The following is a 13,997-nucleotide window of genomic DNA, read 5'->3' on the forward strand; positions in this document are numbered from 1 at the left end:
CCCTCTAAGTTCTCCAGCGCTCTTCCCTCTGCATTGCATCATTATCTCTTCCTTTGCTGCCCACCAGCCTTCTGCATTAGAAGAGCCCCTGGAAATAACCTTGTAGGAGTAAAAAGAACAAGGAGTACTTGTGGCACCTTAGAGACTAACAAATTTATTTAAGCATAAGCTTTCGTGGGCTAAAACCCACTTCATCAGATGCATGCAGTGGAAAATACAGTAGGATGATATATATATATATATACATACACACACACACACACACAGAACATGAAAAAATCGGTGTTGCCATACCAACTATAACAAATGTCATCAGTTAAGGTGGGCTATTGTCAGCAGGAGAAAAAAAAACCTTTGTAGTGATAATCAGGAGTGTAGCAACATCTTTCAGGGCTGTTATCTGCCTGTGCCAAGAGAAAGCTATTTGTGTTTGACTCCATCTGTTGTGCTTACTGCCTTCAGATGTTGTAAAGCTCCTTGGCTGAACTGCTGCTGCCCATGTCCAAAAGCCTGGCTGGCAGCAAAGGAAATGCACCACAGCCACAGGCAGCTCTGAGGAGGCCTTTCAGGTCAGGGATCCTTTATAATCCAGGCTAAGCCCTCCACTAGCCATGGATTTTGTGGGCCTCTAGCTTTGGGGCTTAGAATGAACTACGGCAAATAGATGAGAGGAGTTTGGAGAACAAGGAAAGAGGCTGATGAAAGGAAATATTCAGATGTAAAAGGAGAATGCAGAAGAACAAAATATGACATTAAGACAGTAAGTTTTAATTTTTGTATTTTTATAGAAAGTTGCTTCAAAAATATGATTAAGTATATACATTAATAATGCAATACATACAGGTTTATGTACAATATATACACGGTAGCAAAACATCTTTTCACCTATATTTCATCTATGGTGTTAACACCATGAGCCAGAGCCTTCTGGCATGTTGTTTTATCTTCTTTCATCTTCAACTTATCTACAAGGAAAACCAGAGATGTCAAAGATGGAAAAGACCTATTAGAACACCTAGTCCATTCCCCTGCATATGCAAGAATCTTCTTTACAGTGAATTTATTAGTGCATTGTCATATAAACTGGGCTTTCAGCACTTTCGTTGGGAGATCCCATTTCACAGCCTATTACATCTTACTGTCAGGACATTTTTTTTTGACATTCACCCTAAATATTCTCTTTCTTCACTTCATCCTGTTACTTATATTTATATCCCCTTAAACCAATCTAAATAACGTCTCTATCTCCTCCACATTTAGACCCTAACATTTACTATATGCTCTGATCCTTAGTCACTGCTTAGCCAGGAAAAAATATGGAGCTCTGTTAGTTTTTTTCCACTGTAAATGAGTTCTTCAATAACTGTTTCTCTTCTGTGAACTCCCTCCAATTTGTCAATATCTTTTTGGGAATGAGATGCTCAAAATTAAAAGCAATATTTCAGATGCTTCCTGCACCCAAGCTTACACTGGCCCATGTGTCACTAACAGATTTCTTGGGAAGCCAGGAGTCAACAACAATCCTGCAGAGAATTATGGGGTAAGTCTGTCTCTAAGGTTTCCAAAGACAGAGGTCCCTCTCAATCCTACTATCCCTCCCTATCCTATCCAGATTGGACACATGACCAGGGAGGAGTATAAAAATATTACTCAGGCATGCAGGAGTGAAAGCAGGAAGGCCAAATCACACTTGGAGTTGCAGCTAGCAAGAGATGTTAAGAGTAACAAGAAGGGTTTCTTCAGGTATGTTAGCAACAAGAAGAAAGTCAAGGAAAGTGTGGGCCCCTTACTGAATGAGGGAGGCAACCTAGTGACCGAGGATGTGGAAAAAGCTAATGTACTCAATGCTTTTTTGCCTCTGTCTTCACGAACAAGGTCAGCTCCCAGACTGCTGCACTGGGTAGCACAGTATAGAAGGTGACCAGCCCTCTGTGGAGAAAGAAGTGGTTTGGGACTATTTAGAAAAACTGGACGTGCACAATTCCATGGGGACGGATGCACCGCATCCGAGGGTGCTAAAGGAGTTGGCGGATGAGATTGCAGAGCCATTGGCCATTATTTTTGAAAACTCATGGCGATCGGGGGAGGTCCCGGATGACTGGAAAAACGCTAATGTAGTGCCCATCTTTAAAAAAGGGAAGGAGGAGGATCCAGGGAACTACAGGCCTGTCAGCCTCACCTCAGTCCCTGGAAAAATCATGGAGCAGGTCCTCAAGGAATCAATTATGAAACACTTAGAGGAGAGGAAAGTGATCAGGAACAATCAGCATGGATTCACCAAGGGGAAGTCGTGCCTGACTAATCTAATTGCCTTCTATGATGAGATAACTGGCTCTGTGGATGAGGGGAAAGCAGTGGATGTGTTGTTCCTTGACTTTAGCAAAGCTTTTGATACGGTCTCCCACAGTATTCTTGCCACCAAGTTAAAGAAGTATGGGCTGGATGAATGGACTGTAAGGTGGATAGAAAGCTGGCTAGATCGTCGGGCTCAACGGGTAGTGATCAATGGCTCCATGTCTAGTTGGCAGCCGGTTTCAAGTGGAGTGCCCCAAGGGTCGGTCCTGGGGCCGGTTTTGTTTAATATCTTTATTAATGATCTGGAAGATGGTGTGGATTGCACTCTCAGCAAGTTTGCAGATGACACTAAACTAGGAGGCATGGTAGATACACTAGAGGGTAGGGATCAGATACAGAGAGACCTAGACAAATTAGAGAATTGGGCCAAAAAAAACCTGATGAGGTTCAACAAGGACAAGTGCAGAGTCCTGCACTTAGGACGGAAGAATCCCATGCACTGCTACAGACTAGGAACCAAATGGCTAGGTAGCAGTTCTGCAGAAAAGGACCTAGGGGTCACAGTGGACGAGAAGCTGGATATGAGTCAACAGTGTGCTCTTGTTGCCAAAAAGGCTAACGGCATTTTGGGCTGTATAAGTAGGGGCATTGCCAGTAGATCGAGGAACGTGATCGTTCCCCTTTATTCGACATTGGTGAGGCCTCATCTGGAGTACTGTGTCCAGTTTTGGGCCCCACACTACAAGAAGGATGTGGAAAAATTGGAAAGAATCCAGCGGAGGGCAACAAAAATGATTAGGGGTCTGGAGCACATGATTTATGAGGAGAGGCTGAGGGAACTGGGATTGTTTAGTCTCCAGAAGAGAAGAATGAGGGGGATTTGATAGCAGCCTTCAACTACCTGAAGGGGGGTTCCAAAGAGGATGGAGCTCGGCTGTTCTCAGTGGTGGCAGATGACAGAACAAGGAGCAATGGTCTCAAGTTGCAGTGGGGGAGGTCTAGGTTGGATATTAGGAAACACTATTTCACTAGGAGGGTGGTGAAGCACTGGAATGCGTTACCTAGGGAGGTGGTGGAGTCTCCTTCCTTGGAGGTTTTTAAGGCCCGGCTTGACAAAGCCCTGGCTGGGATGATTTAGTTGGGAATTGGTCCTGCTTTGAGCAGGGGGTTGGACTAGATGACCTCCTGAGGTCCCTTCCAACCCTGATATTCTATGATTCTATGATTCAAAGTCAAACTGGCCTGCCAGCTGCTTCTCTTTGATCAGCCACAGTGGAATACTCATAATTCAGTGGACCAGGCTAAAGGGGGTGGTCAATTCTAAAAGGCAGGGACCATGTTTACCAAGGAGCTACAGCACCCACAGCAGGAACATACTTCCTGTCAGACCCTGTCCTACTGTCTCTCCAAACCAGCAAGAGGAGATATGTCAGACACCGTGGGCAGCAGCAGCTGCTATCTTTGTCCTCCACAGTCCCTTCCTCAAGAGAACTGCCCTCCAGATCAAGAGAAGCAGGAGCCCCTCTCCCCCTTCATAACCTGCTTTCTAGTCCCTGGAGAAAAAGGGAAGGGACTCTTCATGTTCAGTGAAAAAAGGGATATTTGGGACTTGTGAATCAACTAAACTTCGTAGAGCCAGGGCACTAGCAGAAAGGAGGCCTGAAGAGGCGATCATGACCTCAGCCAGCAGAATCAGGTGTCTATCCCCTGCACCTCCTCCCATGAAGTAAAACAGAGTGGGAAGCTGTGGGAAATGGAGTGGAGAAAGACACACAACTTTGTTTAAGGGACACTTTTTCAAATTAGACAGGACTCTGAGTGCTGCCAGGCGATGTTATCTGTCTTCGGGTTACTGTAATTTGCCTTTTCTCTCTCACCCTTCTAAGAAATAATCTAAAATTCACCAGATCACATATAGGACCCTCTGGGGACTAATATGGAGAACTGCCCTGGCAAAATGCTTACACACTGGCAACCACACCCCTACTATCTCCAGAGGAGAAAAGATGCTCCAGGTCCTCCATGCATCTAGGCCAGGGGTAGGCAACCTATGGCACGCGTGCCGAAGGCGGCACACAAGATGATTTTCAGTGGCACTCCCGCTGCCCGGGTCCTGGCCACCGGTCTGGGGGGGGGTTCTGCATTTTAATTTAATTTTAAATGAAGCTTCTTAAACATTTTAAAAGCCTTATTTACTTTACATACAACAATAGTTTAGTTATATATTATAGACTTATAGAAAGAGACCTTCTAAAAACATTAAAATGTATTACTGGCACGTGAAACCTTAAATTAGAGTGAATAAATGAAGACTCGGCACACCACTTCTGAAAGGTTGCCGACCTCTGATCTAGGCCAAAAGAAACCTGAGCCTCTTCCCAACTCCTTAGAGATAAAAGTGAGCCTTAGCTCCCTCTTCTCCCCCACTCCCTTTATTTATTTATTAGGGCAAAAACAGAAGCTCCTGTGAGAAGCACTCCCTGCTGACCCAACAGTATCCTTGGCCTGGATCAAGAAAGGGAACCCCTTTGGGGTTTAGGTGCCTAGTCTCTGTAGATCTGGGTCCTTGAGTCCCTGTTTTTCCATCCCTCTGAAGGCTAACACTATCTGCATCATAACACTCTCTGTCCTTGTTTCAAACCTCTCTGGATCCCTTGGATTATAGTAAAGAACCTTCTTCTGTCTAGAAGACTAAAGATCTCTCTCTCAAATGTATAGATGGGTGTTTGGTCTGGGCTGTGAAGCTCCTCGTGGTTTTATTTTTGGCATTATCTTAAACAGTGTGTCTATTATCTGGTTATAAAGAACATTTGTATTATTTTGGAACAAGTTATAATCCATTCTGAACTACAGTAGGGCATGCATGTATTTTATAATATCATAAATCTGAAGATATTGACGCAGTTTGAATTTTTCTTCTACACTGTGGGATTTTCATTACAAATCAAAAAATTAGTCCCAGACCTCTATTCCTCTTCCAGTATCTTTGCCAACTGTTGCTAGGTTCAGAACACACTATTAAGTGTCACTTCTTCCTGCCCATTTTCCACTGTCCCCATCCTCCAGTGTCTGGCTGAACCGCTATGAAGGGTCCACTTTTACTTCTTGTCGGAGCTCCTGAAATCCTGTCTGCAGCCCTGGTTGGGAATAGGAGCCAATGAGTTTCTGCTTTGAGACTCCATGCTGGAAGAAGTTGGTGTGACACCACCTTGATGAGCTTGTGTGCTGGGAGGAGGAGGAGCCAGAGTGCTGTCGCCATGCTCAACTGCTGTGGGAGGAGCCGGTGAGTCGTCATCCTGCTGATCTTGTGCGCTGGAAACAGGAGCCGATGCGGTTGTGTCCTGAGTACTGGGCGGAGGAGCTGGCGAACCACTGTTGAGACAATTAATATCTAAACTAGGGGTTACTGAAAATAGCTTTGAGACTCCTACTGCTCTTAATTTCTGAGCGACAGAGTCTGTTTATTTATTTAACTTTAGCTCATTTCCTCCTTTGGCACTCTCTTTTTCCTTGTCTCTCCTCAGCCTGATGGTTTTCAGATGAAGTTATTTTCTCTCTGCTTGGGACCCAGTAGTGAAGCACTTGTAGATCTGAATTGTGGCCTGGATTTTGAATTTTTTTTTTTTAATTTGCTCCCTGCAGTGCCACCAGAATAAATTGGTTATTGGCCTGTGCATGAGTTGTTACTGCAGCATTACATTATCTGCTCGATTTTTCTTGGGCTCCCTTCCCTGCACTCTATTTTGGGGAGGTGTCCTGAAGGGGCTATAGATCTACTGAGATCTTTAAAATCTCTTTTCTAATTTGGGAGTATGGTTTTACATTATCAGTTGACCATTTTGGAAATAATTATCCCGGAGATATTTTTTCCCTTTGCATTAGTGGAAATTTGGGCAGGGCAATGGCATATATATATATATATATATATAAAAGAATTCAGAGGTTCATCTTGTGCCTACTGCCCAAATATCCAAACTTTAGTGCTTAGAGGACACCTCAACTAATACTGTTATTTTATTTATGGCTTCTTCCTTTGTTGTTGTAATTGAATCAATATAGATTTGTATTTGACCACACAGATGTTGGAAGTACTTTTAAATCAGTGGTTGATACAGACTTTTTAGGGCCAGAAAACTTTAGGAATGAGTGGTCAAGGAATAAAAAAAAATGACATGATTGTCTTTAATTTTGTGTATAGCCCAATCCATCTAGGATATTATTACTAAGTACTTTTTAAAGGAAAAAGAATCTACATTATGAAGATACTGTGATACTTGATTAGATAATACTCTTGTTAATAAAATAAAAATAACAGTACTTAGCTCTTATACATTCTGATCAGCATCCATTGGATTAGTGGAAATTTTCCCATTGGTTTCAATGGGCATTGGATTGGATATAAATGCATTTTTTTAAAAAGGGATGGTAAGTATTATTTTAAAATACTGCCAAAAGACCTTCCCTTTTAATTATTAAAAAGCAATTGGGAAAGTTATGATAGTATTATATCTAGCTCCATCTCTCATAGTTTCAGGAATACTTGTATCTTTACTGCAGCAGAGGAAGCAAGAAAGCAGCAAAGTTTGTGGATCATCAGGCCAGAAAAAAAGAAAAAAAAGAAAAAAAAAGAGATGGATATAAAAAAATTAATTCGCTGCCATTGCAGGGACCTTGGGCATTGATTCACTTTGGTCCCTCCTATTCTCTGCCTGTGGCATGTAATAGATTAGTATTCTGTGAGCTGTAATACTTTGGTCTATTTTCAGTTCTTGGGTTTAGTGTACTGGTCTGGGTGGTGTTGGTGACCTGTGATATTCAGAAGATCAGACTAGATGATTTGGTGGTCCCTTCTGGCCTTAAACTCTATGAGCATTCACAATGGAGACCAAGTATGTCTCCTTTTCTTATAATGTATATAGTGTTTATATTCTTTTTCACAACCTGTGTGAATTTTTGAAAAATATACTTTCCGATTTTCAGATAGTCTTATAACATTGTTTGAGGCTATTGCTGCTTTCATGAAACAAGACCGATTATAGTGAATTGACACATGGTTTGTAATACAGATAACAAAGGGATAATCTACACGTGAAGATTAATCCAGAATAAAATAGTGTGTAAATTTAAAACAGATTAATTATTCCTGATTATCTCCATGTGTAGATGCTAATATTCCACAATAAGAGTGTTTTATCCCAAATTAACTTAATCCACTGTGAATCCACTTTGGAAGTGGATTAAGTTTATTTGCAATAAGGCACTCTTATTCTGGCACTATTATTATTCTCCATCCACAAATGGAGTTAGTCAGGAATAACTCCCCCTGTAGACAAGCATAGTGATTGTTTTAAGGGGCCCTCTCATTCTTGGGAGAAATAGCAAAAACTTACAATACAGTAAATTGTATTCTATCCATGCAGGTGTATTTATATTTTTTGGGTTGTGTGTTGCCTTATTGTTATCCAAGGAGTGAAAAACAAATATGGAAATTCTTTCACTTGCTATTGTCTCAGTGGTTCTCAAGTAATAACCCATAGACCACTGGTGGGGAGTGGAGCACTTCCAAGAGGCTTGGGGAGTAGCAGGTATCATAATAGATTAGTGTAGTGTCTGTTAGTTTTCAAGCTTCTTACAATGTATAGTGTATTCAAATACTGTAATAGGATTTGGATTATTACTGGACCAATTAAACTACAAAATATAGAGTACATCTTTTTATCCTATATGTCTGCATCATTTCTTTCTTTGTCAGATGTTTCTTTTAGCATAAATTCAACTGTGATCATATTTATGGATGACACCAAAACTGTAGGGGCAGCAAATACATTACCCATGCAGCTGATACTGCTAAACTTAAGCCTCCCTTCCTGGGTTTAATCTTTATTCATAATTAAAGTAACAAAACCTTAAGACAAGACTGTAGTTACCAGTCTAGGTCCTGAGAACTTTGTTAGTAAACCCCTATGACCAGTCACAGAATTGCAGGATCAGGTTCACAAGCCTTAGTCCCAAACCCTCCTGAATGAGGAGTATGGTCTGTCTCTGCCAGAAGTCCTGCTCCTCTCTGTATCCCCTCTTTTGCCTCAGAGGGGCTCTGGCCTTTTCCATTCCTTAATGAAGCTAATGAAATCCACTTGTTCTGGATAAAGATGAGTAGCGGTTCAGCTCTACACTTCCCTACAGGATCTTACAGCCTGACACCAGGTTACAGTTAGAATTCTGAGGTAATCTATCTTCTACCTGACTAGAACACTGTAGGGTGAGATCCTTATCTCCTCTCCAGCCCCTTTACACCAGATACAAGGATCAGTGCAGCATAAAGGGTCCCTAGGGGTATGTCTACACAGTAGTGTAAACCTGGGCTTGAGCTTGGACTCAAGCCTAATCCTCCTTGCACCCACACACTAATTGTGTTAACCTAGAGCTCCCAGGACCCTACAGGACTGGAAGGTCCAAGCCAGTGTTAAACTGGGATCTAGGGTCTGAGCCCTATTGCTTTCCTGTGTGCTTGATTCAGGTCCTGGAAGTCCTCCAAGGTGTGTGTTTTCATCTGAAATCTAGATTTTCAAAAACAAATAAACCAGCCTGTAAGCGAGTGGACTCAACCCTGCGGTGCTACCTGCTGGTCTCTTTCAGGAATTAGCTTATCCAGCTTCCAGAGCACCCTCTGCAGGCTGGTGATCCACCTTACTGCTGGCCCCCCATGTCCCTCCCAGGACCCCAGTGCCCCTTTCTCTGGGGTGCTGCCCCTCTGGCAGTAACCCCTCAGTCTCAGGGTCTCCCCAACCAGGGGAACCCCCACCCCCTATTCCCACCTTGCCTCCATGTAAGGCTACTGCCAGTCACCAACTAGCCCCCATTCCCTGGGGCAGACTGCAGTGTATGCCGCTCATCATTGGCAAGGGGGGGTTTGACCTGCTGCCTTCTTCTATCACCCAGTACCTCTATGGGCCTGAAACCAGGCCCTACAGCCTGGGGAGCCACCAGCCTGGAGCACCCCTGCTCCTCTGGCTTTTCCCCAGCCCTGCCTCACTCTCAAGTACCACTCAACCTTCCAACAGCCAGGCTTGTCTCCCTCCACAGCTAGAGGAGAGACTGATGAGCTTCTGGCTGCCCTGGCCTTCTTATAAGGCCTGGTTAGTCTGTTTGGGGCGTGGCCCCATCTGCAGCCACTTCCCCCAATCACCTGGGGTTTTGCTCCCAGCCCCAGCCCTCTGCAGGGCTTTTCCAATCCCTTCCGGCTGCAGCTGGTGCTCACCCTGCTACACAGTCAAACAAAAACTCTTTCATTGAACGTCCCATTTTAAAAATGAAGAACTACAAAGTTTCATTTTAATAGTTTGACAGCCCTGGAGACTGATGTCCTGATTATCCTCAGAACAGGTCCACAGGGGCATTTTTCTGCCAATGTGACTCAGCCTAGAGGTGGAGAGCCCAATTCTCAGATTAGATGGTAGTTCAGTGTAAAGCCTTCTCAAACTACAGTCATTCTACTGAGACTGCCACCAGTGGAGCTAATTATGCAGTTTTAGGGTACTCGTGTGCTCCTTATGGACACCTGAGACCCATCAGTAACACTGTCACAGTTGGGGAAGTGGGTGGACAGTAGAATTTTCCTGCAGTGCACCATGTTTTTAGGGCTAGAGTGTCGACATTGGTCAGGGGGCACTAGGCACTTTGGGATATGTTAACTTTGTCTCAGGTCTGTGCACTGCAGTGTGGATGCCAGAACCCTAGGTTTGAGCATGGATCAGAAAATTCTTAACCTGGGGTTAAAATGCAAGGTAGATGCTCAAGACCAGGGTTCCCTGACGTAGGTCAGCTGTCTTGAGCCCCACTTACCCTAGGCTTACATTGCTGTGTTGCATATTCTAAATGTCCTGTATTTGGTTGGGGGAGTTCCCCTGGTGCAGGCATTGTCAAAGACAGCTGTAAGGCTGCTTTCCAAGGGCTCATTTGTAAGCCCTGGTGTAAAGGGCATGCCAGGGGTAGGACTGGTGAATGTAGAGATGTGTTAGCGGTGAGGCCGTAATGTACAGCATTGCTCTGATAAGATTCTGAACAGCACTGTGGTTCACACAGCAGTGTGGGGATGCTGCTGTAACATAGACAAGCTTCCAAGGTGGTCTAAATATGCTGGGGACCACTCTACTGGAGCAGCCCAGGATCAGGCATGTCCCGGACTGTGAATTCTGTGCTGCCCCTCTTAGAGGCGCAGCACAAAATCTCACCGTCAGTGTTTAGTCATAGATAGGAGTTGACAATAGACTACATGTCCTTTACTGTTAATGCTTTTATTTTTTCTCTGGGACCAGTCAGAATTTTGTATCTGTGAGTTTTTGGTGACTACGGATTGTGTAGTTTTGTTTATACTACATTGTATGTAATCTCTGTTTTACTACCACACAGAATGTCTTGTAAAATATTCAGATCAATAAAAAGTAAAAAGTCCAAATCCTCGATTGTTTGCCACTTGGATCAATGTAATATGCAAACTGGCTACAACGGATGATGGTCTGAAAGATTGACTTAAGACTCAGAGACGGAAAGCTGAATTCTGAAGTGGCAGCTACAGAAGAAACAATTGAAACCCCTCTCTCAGATCGAAATCTGCCCCCTCCAGTGTAACACTTAAGTGAATAAAAATAAATTTTCTTATGTTTCAGATGTATTTACTGCCTGTCCACCTGCAGCCCCACTGTGATTCCCAAGAATCCCCTATCCAAGGCCAGAATTTTCCTGGCATGGTGCCTCTGTTTAAGTTGTATATCTGTGAAACCCTGATTTTGTTTAGTGATACAAGCTATTAACATGTGCTGGGTATCTCATGTTTGCCAGTATTTGGGACTGAAGCTGGTGGATATGATATTCAATTAGTTTCCAAGGTATCTGTTAGATTGTAAACTCTTTGGAGCAGGGCCCATTGTTTGGTTATAGTCTTAGCTTTATACATTATCTAGTACAGATGGCCCCTCCAGTCCATAAATAGGACCTCTTGGCACAACTGCAATACAAACAATGAACAACAATTGAATAATATATTCAGCAAAGCATTTCTGATAAACTTTAGAGCTATTTGAATAGAGCAAAATACACCTGGAGAATAAATTATGTGACAAAAACCAGTAAATTTGTCAAATACCTTTCATTAATATTATATGACTAGCTCTATTTGGTAAGGGGTTGCGTCTAATATTGAAACATGAATTTGGCTCCTGGAGAACTTTCAGTCTGCGAAAACATATAACAGTGTTTCTGTCACTTTCTGAAAAGTTTATAGGAGATGTTTTGTAGACTGTGATAGTTCGTAACTGCATATAGTTTTTGTTATACAGTATCTAGATTTATGCAGATATTACTGTATTTGCATTGTTAAGGCATTGTAATGTTAATTACATTGTAATTAAGTTAGGGAGAAGAAAGCAGTTAACAGAAGACTGAATTCTGCAATAATCTACTAGATGTGAAAATGAAAAACCTCTAAAGTGAAGTAGAGACCCCTATAGGTTATTCTCAGAAGGAGGCTGGAAACTGAGTTTGCGCTTGGTTTGGTATGCCCTATGGTTTTGGAGTGTAGTGATGCCCTGGTGAGCCGCTGTCCTCCCAGCCCTCTCCCTGGCTCCCTAGCCACGGATCCAGTTCCTCATGGAGCTCCCACAACAAGAAGAGCTTCCACGAGGCTGGAGGAGAATGCTGAGGAGCAAGTTTCCCATGCCTGTGGAAAGTGAGAGGAGAATTTGGACCTACAAATTTTATTACTCAGGTACTTAGTGGCAATCCTACTCCGTCACTTTTAGCCCAACTGTAACAGGGACAGTCGCAGTGCTAAAACAACCCCCCTATACCAAAATGCATCACAGTTAAAAATAAAATATTCTAGCATTCCAAATAACATGTTATTTTTTAAAATTTAATGCAAAATGCATATGCAAATAAACATGGCCACTCACTTTATGATAGTACTTGGAAGACTGCTTGAGGCATCAAGGAGGCCTAGTGGCTTGAAACACTGGGGTATGAATCTTTAACACAATTCATCTTGTCGCTGCAATAACAAGATCTTTGGCACAATATAACTGCTCTGATTAATGCCTAATCAATATTTCACATGAATTTAAAAGGTGGTGTGAGTCACACCTATGTAGTATTGATGCTGAAAAACAGGAGGAGTCTGACAGAAGTACTGTATGCAACACAGATTTGTCTGTTCCATTGGGCCTTTAAGTGAATTGACCGTTTAGTGGTTGACAATGATGTAGGAGAATGTGGACCTTTGGGAGGATATTTCTTTCCAAAAGTCCTAACGTAAGGTCAATAGTTTTGTCCCTCATTAAAGAGGTTTTCTCCAAAAATCTCCACTTTTATTGACTTACAATGTGTCATATAGGTCTCATTTTCTATTAAACTCTAATTTTTTTGAATGACATCTGAAAACATTGTAATAGAAATTGGTGACTTCATTAAAAACAGGGACAGCTTTAGTATTTTTAGACCATACCTATATATATAAACTGAGAATAATGGTAATCATAATTAATAGCTCTTATATGGCATTTTTATCAGTAGATCTCAAATTGCTTTATGAAAGAAGTCTGTGGAGTGGGCTAAGAGTAGGAGAAACTGCACCGAGAAGGATGGTGTTTCTCCATGACATAATCCCTGCCTCAAAGACACAGGTCTTTAACAGGTAAATTAATGCAAATCCTGTCAGTATCATCTTATCCAGGTAGCAGGAGTTTCACTATCATAGCACTAGAAAATCTAGTTGAAGCACAGAACTTCTGACCGTGTCTTTTGGATGTCCTGAGATCTGTGCAGAACTTGAGATCCACTGGTGTTGGGGGCTGAACCTTGTGGAAGTTCAAGTTTCTTACACATTTAATTCATATGAAGCGGACAAAATGGCTTTATAACAGGAAGACTAAATAATGTAGAATCTATAATAGATATATTCATCAAATTAGTCTGTTACTGATTTTGAGGATGTTAAATCTTCTGTCTTTTCTTCCCTTAACTTATTTGCCCTGTGTGATCTGTCTAGAACAGGGGTTGGCAACCTACGGCACACGTGCCAAACACGGCACGCAAGCCGGTTCTGAGTGGCACACAGCTCCCCTGCCGCGGTCCCGGCCCCCACCCCCACTCAGCCCCCTCGCCCACCGCTCTCCCCTGAGGGGGCAGGAGGCAGAAGCTTGGTTCTACAGCAGCCAAGCTTCCCCCCTCCCACGCTTCTTCCCCCAGCGTGGTATTTTCCTGCCCCGCCTCCTCTCCCTCCCTGGCCAATCAGCTGATGGCCCTAGCGAGGGAGAGGGGGAAGAGCGGCAGCATGCAAACAGCTCCGTAGAGGAGGCAGAGAGAGGTAGGGACGGAGCCTGGGGGAAGGGGGTGGAACAGGGCATATCCCTTCCAGCCCCCTGCCCTGAGCCACTCAGGAGCACCCCCACGAGCCGAGCACCCCAGCCCTCTGCCCTGACCCACTCCACACACACACAGCCTTCTGCCCTGCACCCCACACATACCCCAGCCCTCTGCCCTGAACCCCCACCCCACCCCAACACACACCCAGCCTTCTGTCCTGCACCCCCACAGCCCCATCCCACTGCCCTGAACCCCCTCACCCACTCAGCCTTCTGCCCTGCACCCCTCACACCCCAACACACACCCAGCCTTCTGCCCTGCACCCCCACACCCCCCAACACACA

The 13,997-nt window shown here is 43.6% G+C and overlaps 1 protein-coding gene across 2 annotated transcripts in view; it reads right to left on the minus strand.

The window, feature by feature from the left end:
• Window positions 1-4,590: 4,590 nt before the first annotated feature.
• BEND6 (BEN domain containing 6) overlaps window positions 4,591-13,997 on the minus strand; it is a 43,341-nt gene continuing 33,934 nt past the window's right edge. For both annotated transcript variants that reach the window (XM_034766292.1, XM_034766293.1), the window contains exon 9: window positions 4,591-5,667. In XM_034766292.1, coding sequence (XP_034622183.1) covers window positions 5,394-5,667 — 274 coding nt within the window. In that variant the 3' untranslated portion in view covers window positions 4,591-5,393. The remainder of the gene's footprint in view (window positions 5,668-13,997) is intronic.

Source organism: Trachemys scripta, chromosome 3 (assembly GCF_013100865.1).
Source record: "Trachemys scripta elegans isolate TJP31775 chromosome 3, CAS_Tse_1.0, whole genome shotgun sequence".
Lineage (NCBI taxonomy): Eukaryota > Metazoa > Chordata > Testudines > Emydidae > Trachemys > Trachemys scripta.